General features: G+C 40.8%; 1 protein-coding gene across 2 annotated transcripts; it reads right to left on the bottom strand.

Moving 5' to 3' along the window:
• On the bottom strand, positions 1-26,066 carry unc-119 (unc-119 lipid binding chaperone). Of its 2 annotated transcripts, XR_010951981.1 has the most exons (4): positions 25,500-26,066; positions 17,615-17,787; positions 189-370; positions 1-122 (listed from the first exon to the last, which is right to left on the bottom strand). XR_010951981.1 is itself a non-coding variant. In XM_067778896.1 (3 exons), the coding sequence occupies exons 1-3, from the start codon at positions 25,898-25,900 to the stop codon at positions 252-254; spliced, it is 693 nt and encodes a 230-aa protein (XP_067634997.1). In that variant the 5' UTR covers positions 25,901-26,066; the 3' UTR covers positions 113-251. The 2 variants fall into 2 exon arrangements, 1 of the variants encoding a protein (XP_067634997.1); XM_067778896.1 differs by having other exon boundaries at positions 113-370.
• Between the last annotated feature and the right edge of the window lie 918 nt (positions 26,067-26,984).

Genomic DNA, 26,984 nt, shown 5'->3' with positions numbered 1-26,984 from the left:
TTTCCTTTGGAAACTGCTGTTTTGCTGGGTAAGACAAATCATTTTCAATCTTCCTGCTTATGTTTTTCGATCAATTGCGCCTTGTTAATTATACATAAATCTTTGCCGCAAGGATAATTCGACTGCAATCAAAAATGTTTTATTAATTAGTTTCTTATACATATATACATGATTTAACAATTAATTACAGAACGATATTAATAGTAAGGCTTTTGGTGAAAATGTATTCAAAATTTTTCGAATGCATTTATTTATATAAACATGCCACCATCGTATGCGTAGTCGGCCTTGTTGTGCATGATTAGTTGGTTTTCAACAAAATAAAAGCTGTCCGATCGTGTCTCAAAAGGGCTTGCAATCATTTCTGAAACTAAATAAAAATCTATGTTAAACTATAATTCACTTCAAGATTATTATAAATTAAATTATTTTTACGACCATTAATTTAATATGAATAATGCAGGCCTTGAGTTCGATCTTTACCTCTAGAGCAGACATTAGGTGAAAGGAACGGCATTCAGCCAGGTAGACTTACACGCGCCACATGTGTGACTGGAAACTTTTACCTCGTACTGGATGGCCGATGTTAGTGCTTGTACCCTACCACCAGCCAATACTCCTCCCGTTCAGACGAAACCCTAGGACCGATGGTATAAACAAGCCAAGCTATCTTTGTCTATGCCTTTGTCTTTTGTCCATGTGTTTGTCCTTGTCTTTGTCTCTGTTTTTGGTTTTTAGTTCCTTTATTTTAGGACTGTTTCATGCGTGTCCACAAAAATCAGTACAAAATTGGGTAATCCTGTAATCTATTTTTTATAGCTTCACTTGGAGGTAGAGTATTGAAACTTGAAACATATGTAGTTCAGAATCCCATAACAATACAACGTACCAGGATAATTGCGCCAATGGTCGTGATATTAAAAAAAGTTTTACAAAAATATTGGCGGAGGTGTGAAACGTCGCATCTTGACCTCGACAACAATAATTCGAAAGCGGAAAAGAAAAGTTTTAAGTCTGTCACGAGATATTTGCAGTTGAAGCTGAACATTTTCATATGGTTATTGTAATTTTGCTGTACACTCAGAGAAAAACGCCTTTCTAAATTCCAACATCACCGGACTCAATTCAAGCTTTTCATGTGCTTCCTTTTTTGTTCTTGAAAAACGAACAACCTGTTCTTAAAACAAGAACCTTGTTCTTGAAATGAAACCATTTTCTTAAAAAGAGAACGCCTGGTCTTAAAATATAAATGAGAACGATATTAATGAGAACGATGTTCTTAAATTAAAGGCCCCATTACTGATACTTAGCATAGACTTGACTTGACTTGGCGTAAACTTGACAACTTAGCCTTGGTTATACTCCACTTAGCGCATACAATCTGGTATCATAATCAATAAATGTCAATTTGTATGACAAAATGTCAAAATGAAATGGAAACAAACAAATGGCTTCTCAAAATGTAAACGTCACTTAGAACTTACATAGAAAATCAAAATTCAACAGACTTCTAAGTCAAGTTAATTGTTGCAAAGTTTTGAGTAATCAGTAACATGCAATGTTAATTTAACAGAACTGTAGGTGACAGTTCTCAAGCCAAGTCAAGTCTATGCTAAGTATCAGTAATGGGGACTTAAGTCCAAGAAAAAAGAAACGGTACAATTCGTGTGCACTACAATGTTAAATACAACATTTGGCACAAGCTATTAAGCAGTTGTAGTGGCCCAGCAGCTATGATGTTGCGGTTGCGATCGTGTGGCGCGAGTTCGATCACCGTCAAACTCTCAAGTTGTTTAAAACAATTTCTTTATCTTCTATTTTCTTAACTCTTATTTTTCGTTCAGTTCCACTCACATATGTATTCACAAGTAATTCTCAAACTTGTTATGAAATGTTTTAAGTATATATTCAGATTGCATCATCAAATAAGAATAATTTCTCAATAAGAGAAATATATGACAAAATGCGTTATGCGTTTTTTTCTTAATCTTTTTGATTTTAATAATAGTTTTTTTGTTATTAATATTTTTAATTAATGACAAACAATTATTATTAATAAAAAAAAATAAAAACAAATGAGAAATAATTGAGAAAATTATCTTCTCCCACCAATATCAGCACAAACCGTTCTTGAATTGACACCGAACAATTTTGGATCACAAATCATTCTCGAAGCGTGAGAACGAAAAATCTTAAATCAAGCCCAAGTAGTGCTTGAAATGAGCACAGAAGGTTCACACATCAATACCAAACTGGGCATAAAATACTAACGGTGTGCTTGGAAAAACTGTTCTTAAAACAAGCCCATCGGTCACGAGTTAAGAAAAAACGTACTTAACAGACTTTTGTCAACGAATGTTCTTAATTTTGAACTTGTTTCGTTCGTTTTAGAACGATTTTTTCTCTGAGTGTACAGGAAGACAAACTTTGTACAAAGGGATTTCTATGGATTTAATTTTAATCCCACACCATTGGTGGACCGGTCAGGATAATTTTTTCGGAGAGGTTCGGAGTCATCTTTTGGTTTTTCGCAAAATCTTTTAATAGAGGTACAGTTTTTTTTACTGCCTTCGGTTTATTGATGCTGAGGTCTTTTGACTTTTTTGTACGTGTATTAGCAGTCAACCCCTGTTGTAAGTTGTTACCTTAATAACTCGTCCGAATTTGGACATTTTGCAATCGAGCACGTATTTAGATATTTTGAAAAATTGTTTGGATCGGAAGTTCCAGGTCTGCCAGCCTTGGGTTTACCTTCTTTGATTTAAAAACACAGAAGGAAAAATTACTACCACACGCAAAACAGACCGTGAAACAAGGATGAACACTTTTTTGGTTTTTGTGCCTCTTCCGGGTTTTTCATATAGTGATCTACCGACATACCGCACGAAAAACACAACATTAACTGGAAGGTAGAATCGCAAAAGGAATTTACAGTGGACTAGGACACAGGAATAATAAAAGCACGAGACTATTAGGATAGGCTGGGATTAGGCGCTGAGGTTGGGGTTTTCTATCAAAAACTTCTATTTTTCTTTCTTCCAATATATCGCACTGTTAGAATCTTATTTCATTAACTGCCCTGGACCTGCTCTAATTTTTCTTGATGAATTTTTCTGCTATCTTGCACTCAGATTTTGGATGGCACAAATCCCCAACTGAACCCTCCTAGAGGGTGGCGACTGGTAATGGACACTCCAGTATTGAGCCTGTGCGATATCAGGACGATGATCAGGGAATCAGGGGTGTGTGCCTGACTCATTAATGGCCGGGTTATACGGAAATGATTCCTGATCATGGTTTCTGGGGTATCTTTCTATCTTTTTATTACTTTTTCTCTCTCTTTTCTTTCTTCCTATTTCCTTTTCTTCTCGGGGGCTGCATCAAGGCGCTATGCCGAGGATCAGCCAGGCTGGGGCCTCAAAATAGCCCAGTCGCGAACGGAGCCCTCCTGGTATCAGGTTGTATGAAGACCTTACATGGGTATTGCGGATCTCTGCCCGGGTGGACGTTCCTTTCTCCGCCACTCGCGGGAACATGAATAAAAATCAAAGAAAACAAAAAAAAAACACAAGAAAACAAATAGATACGGGCGCTCTTCAAAAGCCGGGAGGGCTTCTGCCCACCACAACGGCGACCAGTGCGATGCAGGGTCATTCTAACCGCCAGAGGATGGCTAAAAAAGGGGATGGTTCCGTTGAAGCTGGTGTGTAGGCCCCGCGTGATCCACCCCCCATACAGCCTTCACGAAGCCAAATGAGGGGCCACACCCCAGTGAAGTTGGATACAAGCACAGGAGAGCGGCCGGTAGGATTCTAACAAGATCCGCACGAATGCCAGTAGTAGAGCGGAAAGCGACAACGTGGGAGAAATCCTGGCAGAAATCAAATGGGCGAAAGAGGTGATACCGGACTTTCGTCTGGCAGAAAGGCGGCAGCCACAAGCGGCAACAAAAAGGGCAAGGTCAGCGTAAGTAGTGCCTACCAAATCAAAGAGGCCGAAGACATAGGAGGAGTAATCTTTTAGCAGGGCAGGAGCATTGACGTCATTGTTAGCGCTAACAAAAAAGTCATTTAGTTCATATACATCTATTTCACACTCAGAAGTATCCCCGTCATGTATTTTAAACCTTTTTAAGTTTCTCCACAGCTTCTTGGATGGAAATGAGGGATCTAGCTTTGACTTACTGTACCTACACTTTGCCTGCCTGATAATAGATGTTGTTTCATTTCGCACTTCTTTGTATAAAACCAGGGAATATTTGTCCTATTTGTACGTTTCTGAAATCACATCCACGGCAGAATCCTCGAAAACATATCTAACAAAATCAAGTTTGTCATGGCTAAGGCTACGTGCATTAAAATGTACTGCATTGAAGCCAAGATTTTGCTTACAAAAAATATCAATCAAAATTCTTTCATTTTCACTAGCGCCAGGGCGAGATCGACGGAATGACCCCATACACATAAAGCTGAACCAAAACAGAACGAGCCAAAGGCAGGCAAGCAACACGCGTGTGTACACAAAACACCATGGCAAAAACATGGGGAATGACAAGATAAAGAAAGACAAACAATTAAACACATGATTGAAAAAATAGAGCGAAAAACGGTAGCGACAACAATTAAACATATGATAGGATGAGAGTGTAGGAGTACAGTAGAATGTTTGAAAAAGAAGATAAGAGAAAAATAAAGAGAATATATAATATCAGATACACTTAATATTAATCATACATAATCAGGTGTCTGCAGCAACAACACGTTCAATACTCTCGATATCAGTCACCTTAACAGCTTTACAATTTGGGCGTACGTCCACGAATTCTCCCTGCTCAACTGCATTGCAAAACGGATTAGATCACAATTGTTTTTGGTTAGGCACTCATGTACGGGATGCCCTTGGGCGTGAACAGCAAGGAGCCACAAAAGATTTATAAAAGTTTCGATGCAAAAAGATTCTCTTCCGGCAAACGCAGCAAAACCATTCCTTAGGACCGGGGTCGGGAGACGGACCCGGATTCGGTCCCGAAGCAGGAGAAGTATCGAGTTATTCTATAGTTAACTCATTGATAGTCATTTGATATTCGTTCATTACTAATTTTTCGAATTGCTTGTTCTTGGTATAATTGATTCGTTCTTTACTATTTTTTCGAATCGTTCGTTCTATTTAAATTTTTACTATGCATATATGAGTGATCTCAATTAAAAAGATATTTAAAGTAATTTTAACGCTTAGCATACTTCAACCTAATCGACAAACGTTTTAAGCGTGGTATTTACGAGTATATGAAATTTTTTCCTGAGGAAGTGCTTTTAACTAAAAAAGGCCAAAGAGGATAAATATAATAAGGGCCTCCAGTCTGCTACGAGTGGCGAGTAACTCGCTGGAAATAAAAAATGTATTCTAAATGTTTTCTATGAATGACATTTTTGAATTATCTCCCATTTATCCATGCGGTATAGGCACCTTATGCAAATGTAATTTTGGGAAAGAGAATTGATTAATTAATTAAATAAAGTCGGAAAAATAAACACAAATACCCCACGAAAATGTATAGAAGACATTTTGTGCACATCTCGCAAAAAAAAAAAAAAAACAGCGACTACCTCATAGAAAACATCGAGCAAATGGCTACAAGTAACGACTGACGTCTCTTATTATATTTATCCTCTTTGATGCGTCCTGCATTGAAGAGATCTTCAGTTTGGGAATTTTTCATCAAAAATTGCAATGAAGTTAAATGCCATATATGCAAAAAAATTTAATTTTCTGGAAGCACATCATTTAAATGACCATCTACGCCGTGAGCATCCGTCTTCCTCAGAACAGAGGAATGTAACTTCAGGAGAAATAGCACCTGTAATTTCTGAAGAGGAACGTATGAAGTTCTACTTCTCCCTCGTCAACTACTGCAGCAAGAACAGCGAGCAGTTCCTTAACAGTACCTATCGAAGACACTTCCAATAGTGGATGTTTGAGAAGCACTGTTGAAACAAAATTATGTTGTTGAACAATACAGACACAAATTCATTAGGGGAACTCATTAAAGCATATAAATTTATAAGGTGTAAAATTATATCCATTTACACACGCTGTTATATGAACACACATAGTAATATTCTTGATAAACTTAATTGTAGATCAGTTGTATTATTGCCAAAAAAATGTTCGATTGTTACACAAATTAAAAAATGCCAAGGTTAAGTGAAAAATTAAACTAAAACTTCTTTACTAAGAAATTCTAATAAATGACTTGCTGATGTCGGAGATTTCTGATGAAAAGGACGGCAATTGTGTTTGCAAGTTTGAATTCCTTTGAGTTTACCGCGTTTACACCATGAAATGTGCGCGTACATTTATATAAATTGTGTAAATGACTTTTCATACAAAATTTGACAGTTCGTTTACGCACTAGATAAATTTATACGTTTACACACTTTATAAGTTATTTATAAGGTTAAATGAGTCCCCCTATTTTCACTAATCTTCTGTCCTATTGTTGTTGTTGTTGTTGTAGCGGCATAAAATCTCGCCATAGGTTTGGGGGAGTACTGGCATCATTGCAAATCTTACCAAGTAGCGCAACTAACAGCTCATCGGTGAAAATTCGCACATTCACACGCACAGTTCTTGACTTAGTTTCAAAAAAAAACTTTAGATTATTTAGCTCAAATTTTAAAGTGAGATAATCCTTACGAATTTATGTATATAGAATATATAAGGCGTTTTTGTTGTTATTAAAACAATATTTTTATTTATATCAAAGCTTTTATCATTTTTTTTAACTTTGAAAAAACTTCGAACACCATTCCTTCATTATATGACATTCGACTGCCTAGTCTACTTCCTTCCACTCTAATCGCAATATAACCTCTATTTAAGCTGCCAAACTATATATGAAGTGGTAAGACCAAAAACCTGTGGGTTGCGAACCAAAACCTTTTGCATATCATGAATGCGTTTTGCATAGAATGTAACAAAGGCATTTAAGTTGAATATTTGCATTATTTATTTGTAGCAAAACTTAACCCATTTTAGTCACACTCAACATTTTGTCTTATATAGGCGTGTATTTAGCTACCCCGTGGGGTAACCAAACAGTCCAGAAATTGTTCTTTTGTATAGTAAATGTACTACAAAGAACATCGGTACTCGCCTCGGGCCAGCTAAAGAGCATATCAAATGAAAGAATGAATGAAAAAATTCATACGATAGTTAAAATCATTCAATAACTAATTATCGATAGTTGAATTCATTCGATAGTTCCAAACACTAATATTTGAAATAATTTTGACAATTTTCAGGTCATATTTATTTGCTTTTATTGCTTTTCAACGAAATATTGAACTTTCATTTTTATTGGGATGCTCAGAAATTTCTGGGTGGGGCTCAGCAAATTATAGGTTGGGCTGAATCCCCAAAGTTCCTATTGATACTACGGCAGTGCCGCAAACCCAACTATACCGGGCACTCCTATGCTTACCCAAGGACGCCTAGTCTCAGGGACACAACAGCACTTGCGACCTAGCCTCCCTCAACCCAAGCGCAGTCACCCGTCACTTAACCCCAGAGTAACGAGTAACTGGGAAAATCACGGTGATAGTCGAATTTATGAAACGGCACAGCATTCGCATTACTGCGATCCAGAAGACTAAACACGCGGCAAGATCTGCTTTGCAGACCTGCTCTGGATACAACGTCCACAGAAAAGATAGCGAGAGCGAAAATGGCGGCGGACTTCCATTTATCACCCACTACTCACCGACATCGGCTGTAGGGACAGCGTCCTTGAACTTCAAGGCACATTGGTCAGGTCAGGCAATGCAAATTTAGAAATTATCTCTCTTGCCTCCTACTGAAGACCCAGTGGTTACTGATCTGACATCAGCACACTACTCACCGGTGAAAATTCGCACGATTCTAGGTCACCACGATCTATTGTATTCTGATCTACAAGTGGACAGCCGGGGGTGAGATGCTGGCAGACCAAATACAAGAAACGGGTTCTGCACGATAAGCGGGGACGCTTCCACACGTACTGTAGGAGGCTGTCATAGTTCGCCAGCCATATCCATCGTGACCTCAGGAAACGTTAGCTGGCAGCCGATGATAACATTGGTAACACCACTGAAAAACGCACTTTCATAAAGTTTAAAAAAATAAAGTGGGAAGACTATAAAAAATATACTGACAATTGCTTTGCTGCCCTCCCAATCCCGACTGATGCCCGTCAAGGGAGCGTGCTTTCTACAAGGTTATTGAATCCGCGTCGTTTTATTCCCGCTGGAAGAATCCCGGAAAGCCGGTCACACTTTCCAGTAGAGGCGGCAACTTTAGCAAAGAATGTGACCTTATAAAACAGCACGATCCTGGCGACCCCCAAATAAAGTCCATATCGAACCCGACTAACCACAAAGACAAAATATCCATCGCCTTTGGCGACAAAGTGCTGTCGGATGCGAAAAATTTGCGCGAGCAAAGAGGGATTTAAATATCTAGCGCATGTCTTCAACCTTTCATTGTCCACCTACATCATCCCCGAGAAATGGAAAATGGCCGGTGTGGTACCGATACTGAAGCCTGGGAGAATCTTATCGCCCATATCTGTCTTATCGCCAGTAGCTAAGACACTTATGCTTCTCTATTTCACTGCAAACTGGCGTCTCAGCATGGCTTTCGAAAACTACATAGCCTAATACCGCGCTATACGCTAAGATAAATTGCAGTTTGAATCATAAACCGCTCTACAAAACAGTACTCGTAGTGCTGGACTAATCAACAGCTTTTAATACAGTCAACCACGGCACGTTACTGCAAGACCGGGAAGCGCCCTCCCTTCCTTTAAGTGTTAAAAGATGGACCGCAAATTATCTGTCTGGCCGGCAGGAATCGGTGCAGTTCAGGAACATAGCATATAAGCCCGGTTTAATTAAAAAAGAGCTACCACAGTATGGTGTCCTATCCCCACTTTTGTTTAATTTCTACATATCTAAGCTACCTTCGCCACCAGAAGGAGTTACTATCGTTTCCTACGCCGATGACTGTACAATAATGGCCACAGGCCCAGGTTCATAGATCGATGAGCTTTGCAACAGAATAAACGGCTACCTCCCTGATCTCTCCAGTTTTTTCGCGTCGCTAAATCTGACACTGTCTCCTGTCAAATTATTGTGAGAAGAGAGTACTCCCCATTAGGGAGAGAAATGAAATGCTCAACAACAGTTCTGTTGAATACTCAGAATCCTGGGGATCCCAAAAGACATCTGATTGAAGAGGCCCCACCTCCCAGGGGCTTATGAAGTCATCTCCGCAAGAATTATGAGGAAAAATGGCACCTGAGCACAGGCCTTCAAAGATATCCAGAAAAAGGCGTCAGAACTTTATGCTAGAAATTGCCCGGCGAACCCACTTCTTAAAGAAAAATACTCAGAACTTGCAGGAGAGGAACGCTCTCTTTCTAGGGAGACGCGCGTCACTCTAGCGGATATTGATGACAATTTACGAGTGGTCGCACCTATTGGATGGGGCGAAGCATTGCTACAACAACATTAAGAACAACAACTAAACTGAAAACCCCTATCTAAAACACCATACTATATTATAAAATAACTATGTCCTCTTGACTAGAAACTTTTGCTAGGACCCATCCTGCTTGCTGCTTCCAAGTATGTCAATCCTAATAGCTGGAGTCTTAACCTGGCGAGTGCAAAATTGTAGAATGATTTTTCGCTCCTCCTGAAAGCGCACTTCCTACATCTGCTTTCACTGCAAGAGTTTACTTAAAATCATGTGACGCTAAAAGGCAGGGTCCAGTTGGAATACACATTATGAGCATAAAGCCCTCTCTTTTTAGTAATAAGTAGAGTCCGACCGAAAGTGGATTTTTTGAACTGAAGCCCAAGCCGGACGGAACTTTCAGCTTCAAATAAATGAATACAAGACGCTATATGGTGTTTTCCAAATGTCCTACAGATTGGCGACATCTGCAAGGCTGATGAGTTTTTGCTGGGGAACATCCCTTAGAAAAACTTGTTTCTAATAGAAACACCTTTATAAAGTATTTGAGGTTGCTTTCCCCGGGACTTGAACCAATGACCTTCGGCGTGAAAGGTAAGCACGCTATCACCAAGCCACCACCTCACAACCGGGTTTCAGAAAAAAAGGCTGTAACTGTTTTCTAAGCTTCAATATATGTGTAATTTTAACGAACGAGAAACAACAAAAGCATTCTCTAAACTTAAGTGTCTCTATTTTAAATAACGGCCGAAAAGATCCATTTAGTGAAATAACTAAATGCAATACCCATTTTCCTTCGTCATATTATGTTAGTTTGAACTAGTCGGTCCATGAGGACATCACACAGATTTAATGAGTCCATAGTGGTACCAGAAGTTTGTCTAACGACCAAACTGAAAAAAAAAAAAATTTGGCGCGATTTGGCTCCGATGAGATTTAGGCCGAGCTTCTTTTCTAATTTCCCTACAAATTGGCGGGAACTAATGTTTTATGCCGACTACAAATTTTCACTGAGAAGCGTTTCATGGCAGAAATACACTCGGTGTATTAGCCAAATCACTGCCGAGGAGCGACCCCAATTAGAAAAACTGTTCTCGAATAACAAATGTTGTTTCTAAATTTTTATGCTACTTTGCCTTGGAGTTTACCCCAGGCTTTGACAATAGCGCTGGTTTCTATTTATTGAATGCACCCTCTCTGTCTAGGAAGGTAGCTAGGGTGCAATATTTGTAGTGGACTGTTTTTGCTACAATGGCAATGATCTCATGGAGCACGATTTCTGTTTGCCTGCATTTAATGTAAGCATGCTGCGCTTTTGGAATGTTTGGTTCTGTTGTTGTTACCCTAATATAGATGTACAACAACCTCTCAAGAACTTTAAGCATAAAGGATGTGAGACATATTGCATTCTCGTACGTTCGTGCAGTGTAAGCCAGGGTGATAAAGGCTCTGTACACCCTTCCAGCCAGAGGATCATTGAGTTGCCTAGCTTTTGGAGCATCACCGGGGTAACGCCATTTAGGCCAGGCGATTTAAATGGGGAAAATTTTTGAGTGCATATCGTATTTTGTTGCTGTCTATTATCGAGTATAGAAGTCCCTCCGAGAGTTGAGAGCGCCTACAGGGAGATTTTTCTTTGTGCGTATTCGTGTTCAAGGATTCCTCTGCCGAGTCCGTCCATACCCCATCCTTCCTTCTTGTGAAGTGGCCGTTGTAGTGATCTTGAGACAGAATTTTGCTCAGTATCGAGGTATCCCGAGTGTTTTCTATTGAGGAGCAGAAGGATTTCCAGGACACAGCTTTTGCTACTCTAGCAGCTTTTTTGTAATGATTGAGAGTATCCCTATATGGCTGCCACACTTTGGTTGTGAGGCTTTCATTGAAAGCCTTTCTTACTGCTGTTCTATGTTCCCTAAGCTCCCCGTCCCTCGAGGGTGGGGACTTCTTTTTAAGAGTTAATACTGTGGTGGATTTGTTGTATGTAGTTGTTAGCGCTAGCTTACTCACTACCATATCCAGCTTCCAATTAGTCCTTCTTGGGTTTCTGCAGTGAAGATTCTGACCAGATCTCAACTTTAAGTCGAAGAAGATCCAGCGGTGATCCGAGAGAGAAGCTTTTTTAGACTCTCTCCAGTTTTCGACCAACGTGATTCCCTCTTCAGTTGAGAAAGTTAGAGCCTATCCAAACTAAGGAATTTAATTGTGGGCGTATCACCGATGCTAGGATAGGATAGGATAGGTTAGGTGGTAGCTGCCCTGATAAGGATAGCTCACTTGGACAACACGAAGTTCCGTTGTGATACCACATACACCAAAAATAACGGTGACTTAGATCTAGCTACTTAGAGAATCGTTAGGTAGCAACGATAAAGCTCCGAATGATACCGATCTCAACTTTGGATATATCCTCATGAGATCCAAGTGAGTCGCGACCGAAGTACTTTCGCCTAGTTCTGGCAAAATCTGGACAATCAAGCATAAAGTGATTTGGTGATTCCACCTCATCATCCTCCATACAGCTGCAGCAGGATGGAGTTTCCAGTATATTGAGACGTACCACATGGATACCCATGGGACAGTGCCCTGCACAACCCCAATGAACATTGATAGGTGAGCCTTATTTCAGCAGACCTCCTGCCATCCACTTTTGGCCAGAAAGATCTTGCTACCCTGCAAGACGTGGTATCCGCCCAACGTTTGCTGAGCTGATTTGAGGCCCAGCTATGGAGAAGCAATCCACATGTGGCCAGCGCGATCCCGAAATCCCTACAGCCATCTTCATCCGGTTCAGTTGTACCGTTGCGGGCTAAGAGGCCCGCTTGACAGTTACCCGGGATATCACTATGGCCCGGGACCCAGATAATCTTAATTGTAAAATAATTCGATGCAATCGCAAGCGATGTCAGGCACTCCCAGGCCACCCTCGATCGCACTGTAGTTGAGCTCAAGGCCTTGATAGCCGCTTGGCTATCAGAGTAGTAGCACTGGATAGCATTCCATCCACCGCATCCTTAATCGCAGCAATTTCCGCTTGGAATATACTGCAGTGATTAGCCAACTTAAACTTGCGGCTTAAATTTAGCTCTTGACAAAAGACCCCCCACCAACCTTTCCATCCAGCTTCGACCCATCCGTGAACAAGTTAACCGGTCCCATGCCCCAGATGATTCCTGTTCCCAACTCCTCTCTATCTGGAATAACTGGGGTGAAGGTTGTATAGGGAGCAGTTATCGGCATACAGTAGTCCGTTCTGTCCGGGATGAAGTCGAAACTGGTAAGAAGGCTAGAGTGTCCGCGGTCAGAAAGTCCATATCCCATATCACGAAGCCTGACCAACGACCTTGCCGCGGCCGCCTTTCCCGCAATAATTTCTGGGTATATGTTCAGCATGATGTTCAGTGCCAAGGTAGGTGTTGTTCTGAGAGCGCCACTGATACCGATCAGCGCCGTCCGTTGCACTGACACTAACATTTTGGAGGTGCTCGCTGTGTCCAGTGCTTTCCACCAGACCAGCACCCCATATAGCAGAATCGGTTTGACCACCATCTCATAAAGTCAGTGTACTACTCCTGGCGAGAGTCCCCATCTCTTTCCGATAGCCCCTCTGCAGCAGTACAAGGCAATGGCGGCCTTCCTGGCCCGATCTTCCACATTGGGTCTCCAGGACAGTTTCTTGTCCAAAACAATCCCTAAATATTTAACCCTATCAGAAAGTACCAACGGTACCCCTCCAATCGAGGGAGTTCTGAAATCGGGCATTCTATATCTCCTTGTAAAAAGAACCAATCCCGTTTTTCCCGGGTTGATCGCCAATCCACATGATTCAGCCCACCTAGCCACAGTATCCAGGTAGCCCTGCAGTACATCGCGAACGGTGCCCAGAAATTTGCCTCTGACTAGGATAGCGATATCATCTGCATAGGCAACCACCCGACAACCATTGGCTTCCAGCTCCACAAGAAGCTCGTTGACTACCACAACCCAGAGGAGAGGAGATAGGACACCCCCCTGTGGCGTACCCCTGCACACCTTCCTCTTAATTATGGCCCCTCCACACTCCGATGCAACAATTCTGCCGCATAGAAGTTTGCTAATAAATTCAACCAGAGCTGCCTCGACTCCTAAACCCACCAGAGCTCTTTCGATTGCCCCCGGTAAGACATTGTTAAAAGCCCCTCGATGTCTAGAAAGGCACCCAGAGCATACTCTTTGTGTTCTAGGGACCCCTCTATTTGCTTTACAATCGAATGGAGAGCCGTTTCCGTCGATCTTCCCTTGCAGTACGCATGCTGTGAATCCGACAGTAACCCCCGAGGTATCCTTTCCCGTAGGTACAGGTCAATCAACCGCTCAAACGTCTTAAGAAGAAACGACGAGAGACTGATTGGCCTGAAATCCTTATGAGATACATGAGAGCTTCTGCCGGCCTTCGGAATGAAAATAACCCTAACCGTGTGCCAAGACTTCGGGATATATTTAAGCCTGAGGCAGTTAGTATAGAGAATGGCCAACCAGCGGAAGGAAATCCCCAAAGACTTTTGAAGTTGCGCAGGAATGATTCCATCCGGGCCCGGAGACTTATAGGGCTTGAACGACCCTATAGCCCAGGTTATTTGACTTTCCCGTATTGGAATGGCAGGCACTTCTGCATGGCCAACGACCGCCGACCATGCAGGCAAAGATTCCTGCGCAACTGGGACATCGGGAAAATGATTGTCCAGTAAAAGCTTTAGGGACTCCTCGCTACTCATCGACCAGTCCCCACCATCCTCTCTCAGATGCCTCAGAGGAGCGGGATTCCTAGAGAGTATTTTTCTAAGCCTCGCGGATTCATTGCAGCCTTCTACGTTTTCGCAGAAGCTTCGCCATGCATCTCGCTTGGCTATCCTTATTTCATATTTATAAATCCCCAGACTCACCTTATAGAGCTCCCAGTGCGAGGGTAATTTACTCCTCCTGGCTCTGTTGAAGAGCCGCCGACTGGACGCTCTTAGGTCGTCAAGAGAATCCGACCACCAGGGCGGCTTGCCCTTCCCTCTGTAAGTTTTCAATGGGCAGGACAGCTGAAAGGCGCTATTGCTTGCCGAGGTGAAGTTTTCCACAAGAACGTCTATCTCAGATTCGGACAGGTCCGAACTAACGGTAGGCGCCGCAGGCAATAGCTCTCCCAGCTTCTTACAATACAAGTCCCAGTTAGTACTTTTAGGGTTCCTAAAAGGTATTTTACCGGGACGTTCTTCGTTCACCGAGAACTGAATATATCAGTGATCAGAGAAGGAGTGCTCGTTGAGAACCCACCAGCCAGATATCCGACCTTCCAGTTCTCTACTAACCAGGGTGAGGTCCAGGACCTCCTCCCTTACCGCAGTAATAAAAGTCGTAGTGATTCCCCCTATTGCATATACAAAGTCCCTCAACTACAATAAAAGTAAATAAAGACTCACCTCTAGTGTTGGTATCCGAGCTTCCCCAGATGCTATGATGGGCATTAGCATCGGCACCGATAATCACGCCAACACCTCTCCGCCTTGCTTCAGCGGTGATTTCGCCCAGTATCGCAGGTGGTGGTCCCGCTACATCCCCGTGGGGCATGTACGCTGAGACCACCCACATTTCATTACTTCCTCGCTCGAGGCAGACCGTGGTTACGTCAGCATTGCTGAAATTAGGGAGAATAAAAGCTTTAATCTCTTTTTTAACAAGCACACAGGATCTAGGCCTACTTGCCTCCCCATGCACCAAGGTGTTGAATTTTCCAGTCCTTAATCCAGAAATCTTACTGCCGTTACTACTCAGCCACGGCTCCTGGACAAAGGCTATATCCACTCCGCCTTTTTCAAGGCAGAGCACCAAATTTGCGGAAGCCGCCTTAGAGTGCTGAAGATTGGTTTGACGGATTTCCATCAAAACCGCTCTTCTTCCGCACCCCATCATTGGCGGAGTCGTGTTAATCGTGTCCATTCTAAAAAGTCCCCACTCAAGGCCGCTATCCGGAGCCGTTTGTGTAGTCGCCCTTCAACGGTTCCTTGGTTACCTATGCTATGCAGGGAGACCACGCGAGGGTTGACGCATTACCTTATGAGTAATGCGTTCAGAGCCAGACCGGACGCGAAGCGGGAAAATTTTCAACCGCACCTACACCACCACCTTAACGGCGACGTAGCCGGAACGTACCTTGAGGCACGCCACGGTTTTAACGGGACGTGGGCAGGTGCAGCATAAGCCTACCAGCCATTTCGGTAGGGTTTCACCCCGACCTACTAAGGTGGCAAAATACCGCACCTACCAGCCCAAAGTCATCAAGTCAAAATTGAATATCAATAATCAAAAGCCCTAAACAATCCAGTTCGTCACCGCTGTGTACCGATCTTGACTCTTAAAGAGTTCTCTCTCCCCTGAGCTCGACACAATGACTCAGGGGTGCGGGTTTTATCGAGTTGTCCTCTCTAGATCCGCCATTATCAGTAGAAGCATGGGCACCTCGTGCAGGACGTGATAACTAATCACGCGTGACATTCGTCACTATGGACGGTCTAAGACTGATAACAGTCCCTGATCCAGAGCCTGGAACCACTTATGATATCCAAGTCAAGTATCTTAGCCCCCAATCACCGATGTTACAAATATTTAGTTTAGAATTAAGGATGTCGTTATTGTCGCATCACATCCGATAATGATTCCATACTCACCGCTGTTATTTAAAAAGTGTTGCAGCTCTGGAAGCGGGATAATCTGTCATGGACCATGTAAGCCGAGGTTACAAATATGGCTACATGAGAATCAAATTCAACCTTTACTACTGTTAAAATTATTGTTCTGTTACTTGAGCATAATCATTTATGCCTTTTTTGATAAAAATGCATGCTCTTGGCTTGCCTGCATATGTCTTGTTGAACAGATATTTCTGAACGCTATTTGGAAATTGACCTCTGCCTGAGCCTCCAAAGACCCTTCACATATAGCCACCAGGATAGGTTTGCTGGTCTTTGACCGCGCCGCTTCTTTAATTAGTTGCCAGTCCGACATGGCCGGGATGCCGCTGTTGTACAGCTTGATGCAGGCCAGCAACTCCTCTCTGAGTCCCCATGGGGGCAACCAAATGCACTCGCGGTCTCTTTGGAAAATCTGCGCCAGGTATAAGCCTAACCTTGAGTTTTTTGACCTCTCCGCTAATTTTTGCTACGCATCTCGACAGAAAATCCAAAGAGGCCTGATCTGCGCACTTGATAACCCTGTAGATCGGAAGGTTCTCCGAAGGGTCAAAAATCGGAAGAGGTCCGGCAGGGTTGTTTCGCACGTGCCGCATGGCTAGTCTCGAACGCTTGACCTTTATCTCCACCCAGTTCTGTTGTATGGTTGCTGGCGAGGTGATATCTGGCGACCTCGTTGAATTGTCTCTTGGAGGTTTGTTCTTCGGAACCGCTCCACTACTTATATCTTGGCCGGATCTGTTCCTCTTTTGAAAGGCATCGCCGGCCGAGTGTGTTTGTCGAGGAGTCTGATGATCTGTTTTGGGAGTACCATCGACGTATAGTAATGTTGTTAAGAGTGTAAAGCGCAGGCTGGTACCGGTTGCGTCTTAACTGCCCTTCGTTTTTCATCGTCTTCTTACCTTTAGAGGCATGTGCACTATGGTTGGTGCCACAAGCCACCTTGGGGTTAGAAGTTGGTTCCCGGGTTGGTACCCAGTTGGATATTTTTTGATGTTGTTAGTGCTGTTTTTGCTTTTAGTGTACTATGGATGGTACTGCCACAAGCACCGATGATCGTCTCCTGACAAGAGGCGAGGAGCGTCTTCTTCTCGGACTGCGTCAAAAGTTGTGACACCCTTACTTGCTTTAGTTAAGTTGATCAAAATCAATCTTATTTTCATCTTATTTGAGGAGTTCCACATCAAAACATAATAAGTGCACATCAATTTTTTGGGGGTTTTGAAAAATTCATAAAACCTACTTAAAATTCACAATAAAAAATTGTATTTGTATTGAGACATTATATTTTTTGATGTTATTTTCTCAATTTTCTCGAACCTTTTCTATTGTAATTCTTCTATTGCAAGTTCATTAACTGTCTTATTATTACAATCAAGATTAATTACCTAGTTCAGCAGGAAGATTTGGAAACTCGTAAATATGTTCACAGGAGTTTCTAGAATAGGGAATGCAGTACCCAAATTCGAAATCGAATGTTTTCAACAGCCGGTCCCTGAAGAAGTGTCTTTCAATCATACGAAAATTATTTACAGGTTTGCTGCCCACTGTGAATTCCACCCTAGAAATAAGAGGAAACAGTTATAATTAAGCACTATATGAAATAGTGAGGATAATGAAATTTTGAAGGAATGAAAAACACATTACGTTTATAGCCGTGAATAGGCAAAATTTTGATAAATACTAATGTGTAAGCATCCGGTTTGTGTGTTTACACAAAATTTAAAATTGTTTACTCTTTCATAACAAAATGTTCGATGTAACTCTGAGTGTCAGCAAAACAGCGTTAAAACCCAAAAGAAGTTATCCTGGTTTTCTAAAAAAAAATATTAAACCACAACGAGATGGAAAGAAATATGTGTCTTTTTCTCCTTCCTACAAAACACTGCTCAGACCACATTTAGCATTTTGCACGTATATTCCATACACCCTTTGAACCCAAAATACGATTTGCATCCATAATAAACGCACTGCGGCAGTTTTCTGTCAAAAAATTTATCATGCACATAGAGTAGAAGAGGTAAAGAGAAAATACTGTTTGTAGAAAAACTGAAGTAAAAAGAAAATATTCCCTTTCATAATTATTGATTTTATGCTTGTTTATGACCATATATGTAATACTCCTATATTGCTACAAAAAGCTAGGTACATTCCCAAACATCAGAGTGCCGATATATTGCTGTTTAAAAGTTTTTGTTTTTGTATTCAATAATCGAATGTACCTAAATTTAAATTTTTTCTTCTCACACTTATGCTTCTACAATCACAAAAATTGTATAGGCTGTCTTGTTTTGATTTCGAATTCAAAACACATTGCGAGCATTTTCTATTAGCAATATAGGAGTATTACATATATCTTTATGACGCTTTCACTTTGTCGTTAGTTTTGAATTCAACTATTTTCCATACTTAGAACTAAATAATTATGAATATTATTATAAAATCTTCAGGGAGGCTTGTTGTTGTATTAACAGTGCTTCGCCCCATTCAATGGGCACGACCACTCACAAATTGTCATCAAAGTCCTCTAACGGGAGTCCAAGGAAACTGGCTGTTTCAACAGGAGCGGATCATAGGGAGATAGGTGTTAGAGACGTAGGTGCCACGTTACAATTGAAAAGATGGTTGGTGTCATGTGGGGACACATCGCATGCAGGACATACATTACGTATGTCGGGGTTGATTCTGGACAAGTAAGAGTTTAACCTGTTACAGTATGCAGAACGAAGTTGGGCCAGGGTGACTCGTGACTCCCTTGGTAATGTGCTTTCTTCTTCTGCAAGGGTGGGATAAATAAATAAATGTAAGGCGCGATAACCTCCGAGGAGATTTTAGGCCGCGCTTCTCTTACAATTTTCGTCGTGCTCCTTTTATTTTTTCCTACAAATTGGCGGGACAGGACCTAGTTGTTTTATTTTCGACTCCGAACGGCATGCGGCGAGGCAGATGAGTTTTCACTTAGAGCTATTCATGGTAGAAATACACTCGGAGTGCTTGCCAAACACTGCCGAAGGGTGAACCCTTTTAAAAATTTTTCTTCTAATTGAAAAAACTTGTTTCTAAAATTTTGATGTTGCTTTTCCCGGGGCGTGAACCCGGGATCTTTTTTGTGGATGGCGGAGCACGTTACCATCACACCACGGCGGCCGCAAGGGTGGGATATTGCATATTAGTAACGGGGTTCACCGGGCGTGTCCTGACAAAGGCGTTGCCTGGATCAAACGGCTGTGTTGGCAGGTGCCGGATCTCGTCAAAGTGCTTTAGAAGATGTTCCCTTAATCCCCATGGAGGCGGTGCTAAATCAAGCAGTTGTTTGCTGGGATGTCCTGGTTTGTGACAATTAAGCAAAAACTGCTTATTTAGCATTTCGGTGGTTGTGCTCTTTAATATTGACCTCTTTGGCCTGACTATGTAGGTGGTGTTCGGGGGTCATAAGGAGATATCCGGTGGTAGTTCTGATTGCAGCATTTTGACAGTCCTGTAGCCTTTTCCAGTGTGTGCTTTTAAGACCCCGCGGCCAAACTGGTGACGCGTAGCACATAAGCGGCAGCAACGTTTCTTTATTTTTTTCATCATGTGCTCCCGGAAAGCGACTTGAAGATTTTGTTCCGACTTTGTACTTTAGAAACAATCTCGGTGGCATGAGCCTTGAAGGTTAGAGTATTATCGAACGTTACCCTAAGATCTTTGGGTGACTGACAGTCGGTAGTGTGACACCATCGATGCGTACGTCCAATAATTGCGACATCTGTTCCTTCCACGTCGTAAACAGGTTGGCCGTGGATTTTGTCGGTGATAATTCCAGGTTTCGCGAGGTGATGAAACCGGAAAGATTGGGAAGATAGATATTTATGTTAGAAACTAATTCATCAATTGAAGGGTCAGGTCCTGTAGCCATAATCGCGCAGTCGTCAGCATGTTGTTGTTGTAGCAGTGCTTCGCCCCATCCAATAGGTGCGACCGATCACAAATTGTCATCAATATCCTCTAACGGGAGTCCAAGGAAACTTGCTGTTTCAACAGGGGTGGACCATAATGAGAGGGGTGTTAGAGGCGTTGGTTCCACAATACAGTTGAAGAGATGGTGTCATGTGGGGACACGTTACAAACAGGACATATATTTTGTATGTCGGGGTTGATTCTGGATAGGTAAGAGTTTAACCTGTTACAGTATCCCGATCGAAGTTGAGCTAGAGTGACTCGCGTTTCCCTAGGGAGAGTGTTCCTCTTCTGCAAGTTTTGGGTACTGTTTTTTGAGTACAGGATTCACCGGGTAATTCCTGGCATTTATCTCCCCAATGGGGAGTATTCTCGTCTCATTATGTAGATCGTGTTCTGGGGCCATAAGAAGACAACCAGTGAGTAGTCTTTATGCTTGGCGACCATATCGGGGACCCGTAGCATGCAATCGGTTGGCCAATTGCTTTATAGGTGGTAATGAGCGTTTCTTTATCTTTTCCCCAAGTACTGCCAGCAAAAGGTTTGAGGATTTTATTACGGCTCTGGATTTTCGGTACAACTGCGGCTGCATGCTCACCAAAATATAGATCCTGATCAAACGTCATACCCTAGATTTTGGGGTGTAAGGCAGTCGGTAGCGTACTGCCATTGACGTGGATGTTCAAAATGGTCGACATTTGGGACGTCCATGTTGTAAGGTCACCGGCGATTTAGTCGGTGATAATAGCAGGTTTCGCGAGGTGAAAAATTGGAAAGATCAGGGAGGTAGCCGTTTGTTTTGTTGCAAAGCTCATCGATCTGTGGGCCTAGGCCTGTGGCCATTATTGTGCAGTCATCGTCGTAGGAAACGATAGTAACTCCTTCTGGTGGCGAAGGTAGCTTTGATATATAGAAGTTAAACAAAAGTGGGGATAGGACACCACCCTGTGGCACACCTTGTTTAATTCTTCTTGGTTTTGATGTTGCGTTTCTAAATTGCACCGATGCCTGCCGACCACGCAGATGATTTGCGGTCCACCTTTTAAGACTTGGGGCAAGGGTAGACCCTTCCAGGTCTTGCAGTAGCGTGACATGGTTGACCGTATCAAAAGCTTTTGATAGGTCTAGCGCAACAAGTACTGTTCTATGGTGAGGTTTTTGATTAAAACCGCAATTTATCTCGGTGCTAATGGCATTTAGCGCCGTGGTTGTGCTATGAAGTTTTCTAAAGCCATGTTGATGACAAGCTAGTTGCAAATTTGCTTTGAAATAGGGGAGCAAAATGGCTTCAAGTGTCTTGGCTACTGGCGATAGGAGAGATATCGGGCGATATGAATCTCCTATGTTAGCTGGTTTCCTAGGCTTTAGTAGTGGAATCAGTCGCCAACATAGGAAATGATTGTAACTCCTTCTGGTGGGAAAGGGAGCTTTGATATGTAGAAATTAAACAGAAGCGGGGATAGGACTCCACCCTGTGTAACCCCTAAATTGAACCGACGCAAACCGACCAGGGAGGCTTCGTCACCCATTTCGGAGATTTCGAGACTTATGAAAAATATCAATTAAGTATGGGATTTTAGGGGTTGATAGCGCAATTCATAGCTTCTTAAAACCAATTATTAACCTCACCCACCAGTGGCGAATCCTATTTCTTTAACAGGTGAGGCTCTGGCGACCTCAAGATTCTCATGGAACTATGGAGACGGGATGGCCTAGAAGACTCAATGTGGTCATATTGATTCGTTTCCGAGATGGTCGGGCTTGTAACTTGATAGTGCTTGTTACCGGAACGGACCTGATCAATATCCGGCAAAGGACGGGGTGAAGGGGTTAATAAGCGCAATACAAAGCTTTAGAGCTTCAAAGCGTTCGTAAAAAGGGAAATTATAATTTTCAACGAAATTGGGAAACGTTTACATGTTATTTTCCTAGCTTATAAGACGACGGACACAGTATGGGAGTATGAAAAGCGTCATTTTTTTTTTAAACAAAGGCAAAAAGCCGCCACAGAGTCTACATCTTTCGATGTCACGAAGTAAGTGTCAGAGATATAAAAAAATATTTGGTGTGGGTATTAAACTGGACCTATTCTTCCTATTGAGCTGTTCCCCGCAAAAAAGGAACATCGACCCTTGAACCTTTTTGCACGTGACTTCTTTGGATCGCAACATATGTGACGTGTGACTGAACATACACGTTCCGTTTCAATTTCATTCGAACACAAACTGGCGATCGTATACACACAAATTTCAATGAAAATGTAAGAAAATTGTTAAAATAGATGACCAAGTAAAATATAATAACAAATTTCAAACTCTTATTATTAACAAAGGTCGAAATTAAACAAGCTTAATCCAAGCCAAAAGGAACCCGCTTTGGCTTGCTTCAAATTTAACTTCTTCAGAAAGTAACTAAAAGCTTCTTAAGTTAAGCGCAATCTCTTCAAGAAACTGCAATAATTTTTTGTTACAAAGATATAATACATAAATGATATGCTTGCGCTTTGTTCGATAAGTCCAAAGGGTTAACCGCCTTTGAACTATCTTTTCATCGCCTTCGCTATTACTGGAGCTCAAACAAAACAATACAATTTGATCCATCGCAGTTATTTACTTTATTTTTTATATTTCGTCAACCAATTTGACAGTTCAAAATCTATTGTGACCTAAAAATACAATCCAACCTAATTTAGATCGTAGAATTTATTGTGAATTGAAAATAAATTACGCTCCGTTTGCTATCGTATGTTATAATCCCATTTTCTTTATACGTTTGACTTATAACGTAATTTTCTTTCGTATGGTTGCCAATCCGTGATCGTATGTTACGATTCGGGCCCAGAGTTTATGACATTGCTATATAAATCTTGTCAGAATTCTGATGCCACTTTACCTCAAGGTCAGATAATTTGTCACTGTCCAAGTGGCTGTATAGTAGGGAAGTTTAAAACTGAAATTGTATTTAACTATTTATGTACTCTAATAAAAAACAAGCAATTTTTATGTTGGTAATTTTTTTTTGCTGTAGGGCAAATACGGTGCTCGAATCGTAACATACGATCACGGTTCAGCAACCATACGAAACAAAATTACGTGATACGTCAAACGTAAAAAAAATGGGATTAGAACATACGATAGCAAACGGAACGTAATTTCTTTTCAATTCACAATAAATTTTACGATCCACATTAGGTTGGATTGTATTTTAAGCTCACAATAGATTTTGAACTGTCAAATTGGTTTCCAAAAATAAAAAAAGTAAATAACTGCGATGGACCCAATTTTATTGTTTTGTTTGAGCTCCAGTAATAGCGAAGGCGATGAAAAGATAGTCCGAAGGCGGTTAAGAGAGTGCACTCAGAGAAAAACGACGTTCTAAAATCCAGCACCACCCGACTCAATTCAAGCTTTAAATGTTCTTACTTTTTTGTTCCTGAAAAACCAACGAACTGTTCTTACAACAACAACCTTGTTCTTGAACTGACACTATTTTCTTGAAAATAGAACGGCTGGTCTTAAAATATGAACAAATGTTCTATTAATGAGAACGATGTTCTTAAATTGAGAACAATTTTCTTAAATTAAGTTCAAGAAAAAAGAAACGGTACAATTCGTGTGCACTACAATGTTAAATACAACATTTGGCACAAGTTAACAAGGAGTTGTAGTGGCCCAGCGGCTATGATGTTGCGATTGCGATCGTGTGGCGCGAGTTCGAACACCGTCAAACTCTGAAGCTTTTTAAAACAATTTTTTTATGTTCTATTTTTTTAACTCTTATTTTTCGTTCAGTTCCATTCACATAAAAAAAATAAATTTAAGGCGCGATAACCTCCGAAGAGATCTAAGGCCGAGCTTCTCTTCCAATTTGCGTCGTGCTCCTCTTGATTTTCCCTACAAATTGGCCGGACGGGACCTACATGTTTTATGCCGACTCCGAACGGCATCTACAAGGCAGATGAGTTTTCACTGAGAGCTTTTCATGGCAGAAATACACGCGGAGCGCTTGCCAAGCACTGCCGAGAGGCGACCCCGCTTAGAAAAATGTTCTTCTAATTGAAAAACCTTATTTCTAAAATTTTGATGTTGCTTTGCCCGGGAGTTGAACCCAGGGCATACGGTGTGATAGGCGGAGCACGCTACCATCACACCACGGTGGCCGCCATTCCATTCACATATGCACAGGTAATTCTCAAACTTGTTATGAAATGTTTTAAGTATATGTTCAGACTGCATCAATAAAAAGAAGAATTTCTCAGTAAGAAAAATACATGAAAAAATGCATATTACGCATTTTTTCGTTTTTGGCTTTTAATGATAGTTTTTTTGTTATTAATATTTTTTATTAATGACAACAAAATTATTTGTAATAAAAAAATAAATAAATGGGTACGACTTGAAAAAATTCCTTCCCACTCCCCCCAAAGATCAAGCACAAACCGTTCTTGAATTGAGACCGAAAAATGTTAAATCGACCACAAATCGTTCTCGAAGCGTGAGAACGAAAAATCTTAAATCAAGCCCAAGTAGTGCTTGAAATGAGCACAGAAGGTTCACACATCGATACCAAACTGGTCATAAAATACGAACGGTGTGCTTGGTAAAACTGTTCTTAAAACAAGCCCATCGTTCACCAGTTAAGAAAAAACGTACTTAACAGACTTTCGTCAACGAATGTTCTTAACTTTGAACTTGTTTCTTTCTTTTTAGAACGATTTTTTCTCTGAGTGTGTAGTAACCCTTTGGACTTATCGAACAAAGCGTAAGCATATCATTTATGTATTATTTCTTTGTAAAAAAAAGTTATTGCAGTTTCTTAAAACGATTTCGCTTAACTTAAGAAGCATTTAGTTACTTTCTGGAGAAGTTAAATTTGAAGCAAGCCGATACCAAAGCGGGTGCCTCGCCGTGAATTCGGCCAATATTTATTTTTGGCTTGGATTAAGCTTGTTTGAATTCGACCTTTGTTAATAATAAGAGTTTGAAATTTATTATATTTTATTGTTCATCAATTTTAACAATTTTCTTACATTTTCAATGAAATTTGTGTGTATACGATCGCCAGTTTGTGTTCGAATGCAAGTGGTACGTAACCTGTACGTTCAGTCACACGTCACGTATGTATGTTGCGATCCCAAATTACGATCGAAGTCGTACGTTCACGCATGTCATAATCCGAAAATCATGTTTTTACGTGAGGAGTTATACGAACACGGATGTTACGATTTGGCCCCTGCTTATATGCACGTACGAATATATGTATGTATATATATAAACACACATAGATATATGTATATATACGTAGAAATATCCTTAAAATTATGCATTTACTTACGTTGCACCAACATTCTTCAAGTCCAGAAAAGCTGGAGTAAATTGGTATCGTACGTATCTGCCAGCGTTTGCGTCAACTAAGTCTTCAATAGACATTCCATCCACTGCCTCAATCAACTTGTCTTCCACACTCGGGGAAAATCGATTGCTGGGCTTGGCTATTTCGAATAATATTGCACCTGAATCCAGGTCACGTATTTTAAATCGCGTAAAATCAATGTCGTAAATGTTGTCTCTAACAGTACACAAGTAGTCCTCGGTTATTTCATTTAAATTAAGTACATAATTAGGTGATATGAACTTTCCCAATATTGATGTTTTCGAATTTGGTTCTCTTGAATCTTTTGCGTTAATGTCAGCATTAGACTGTAAGGAATTTAACTGTTTGCCAACTACACTCATTTTATAAATGTTATTAAATTTTAACAAACTGAATATCACTAAGATATTGGTATTGTTTAACTCATTAATTTTTTTATAATATTCTGAACTTAAGTTTTAGATAACAGTAAGAAATAATTGATCACTTCCTTTTTACCTTTTTAATTCACAAACAATTGTATGACTATGTGTAAATGTGTAGCATACTTTTAGGTACTTACTTACTTAGGTACTTACTTATCGATAACAAATGATTAGGTATTTGCCGATTTGTCAGGACTTACTACGAGGGAGCACACAAGATATCACCACAAATCAATAGCCTTAAATGTTTCATACAGCCAACTGACATAAAATTAACCATGCAATTTGCAATTTATAGATGTATGACACTTTTTTACTGCCTTGATATTAGTTTCGGTTCATGCATTTCCGCAAATTTCAATACAAAATTGGTAATCTTGCAATCTATTTTTGAGCAGCTAAGTGTGCAATCTATATCTATATCTATCTATCTATATCTATAAATCTTATAAAATAAAGTCGCTAAATGCCATGTATGCACATAACTTCACACAGAATACTCCGATTTTAAAACGGTTTTTTTGCATTTGAAAGCTTAGCTACGTGAGATGGTATCGTTAGTATAATTTGAAGATATATATTATAGGGGCGTGGCAAATTGCCAAAATGTAGCAAAAAATCATAAAATTTTGTTTACACAGCCATAACTCATAAACGGATGGATGGATTTCAAAAATTCTACTTTTCAGTAAAACTTTGAAATATTTACCTTCGATCTGCATCAAAAAAAACTTGATTCCTTTCTTATATCAGCCAAATTGTTTAAACAAAAGTAACATTTTCAAAAAATGCGTATGTGTGTTTGTTCGCTGTGAACTGTCCGCGCTAATTGCTTTTGAGTGAGGCTTGATGCGACACATACATACGTACATATATAGCATTCGCTGCGTTATTTAACTTCGGGCGTATGTTTACAGGTATGTATGGATGTACATCACTACATAGTATAAAACAAAGTCGCTTTTTCTGTCCCTATGTCCCTTTGAATGCTTAAACCTTTAAAAATACGCAACGGATTTTG

Source organism: Eurosta solidaginis, chromosome 4 (genome assembly GCF_040869045.1).
Source record: "Eurosta solidaginis isolate ZX-2024a chromosome 4, ASM4086904v1, whole genome shotgun sequence".
NCBI lineage: Eukaryota > Metazoa > Arthropoda > Insecta > Diptera > Tephritidae > Eurosta > Eurosta solidaginis.
This window is presented reverse-complemented; position numbering and strand designations above follow the sequence as displayed.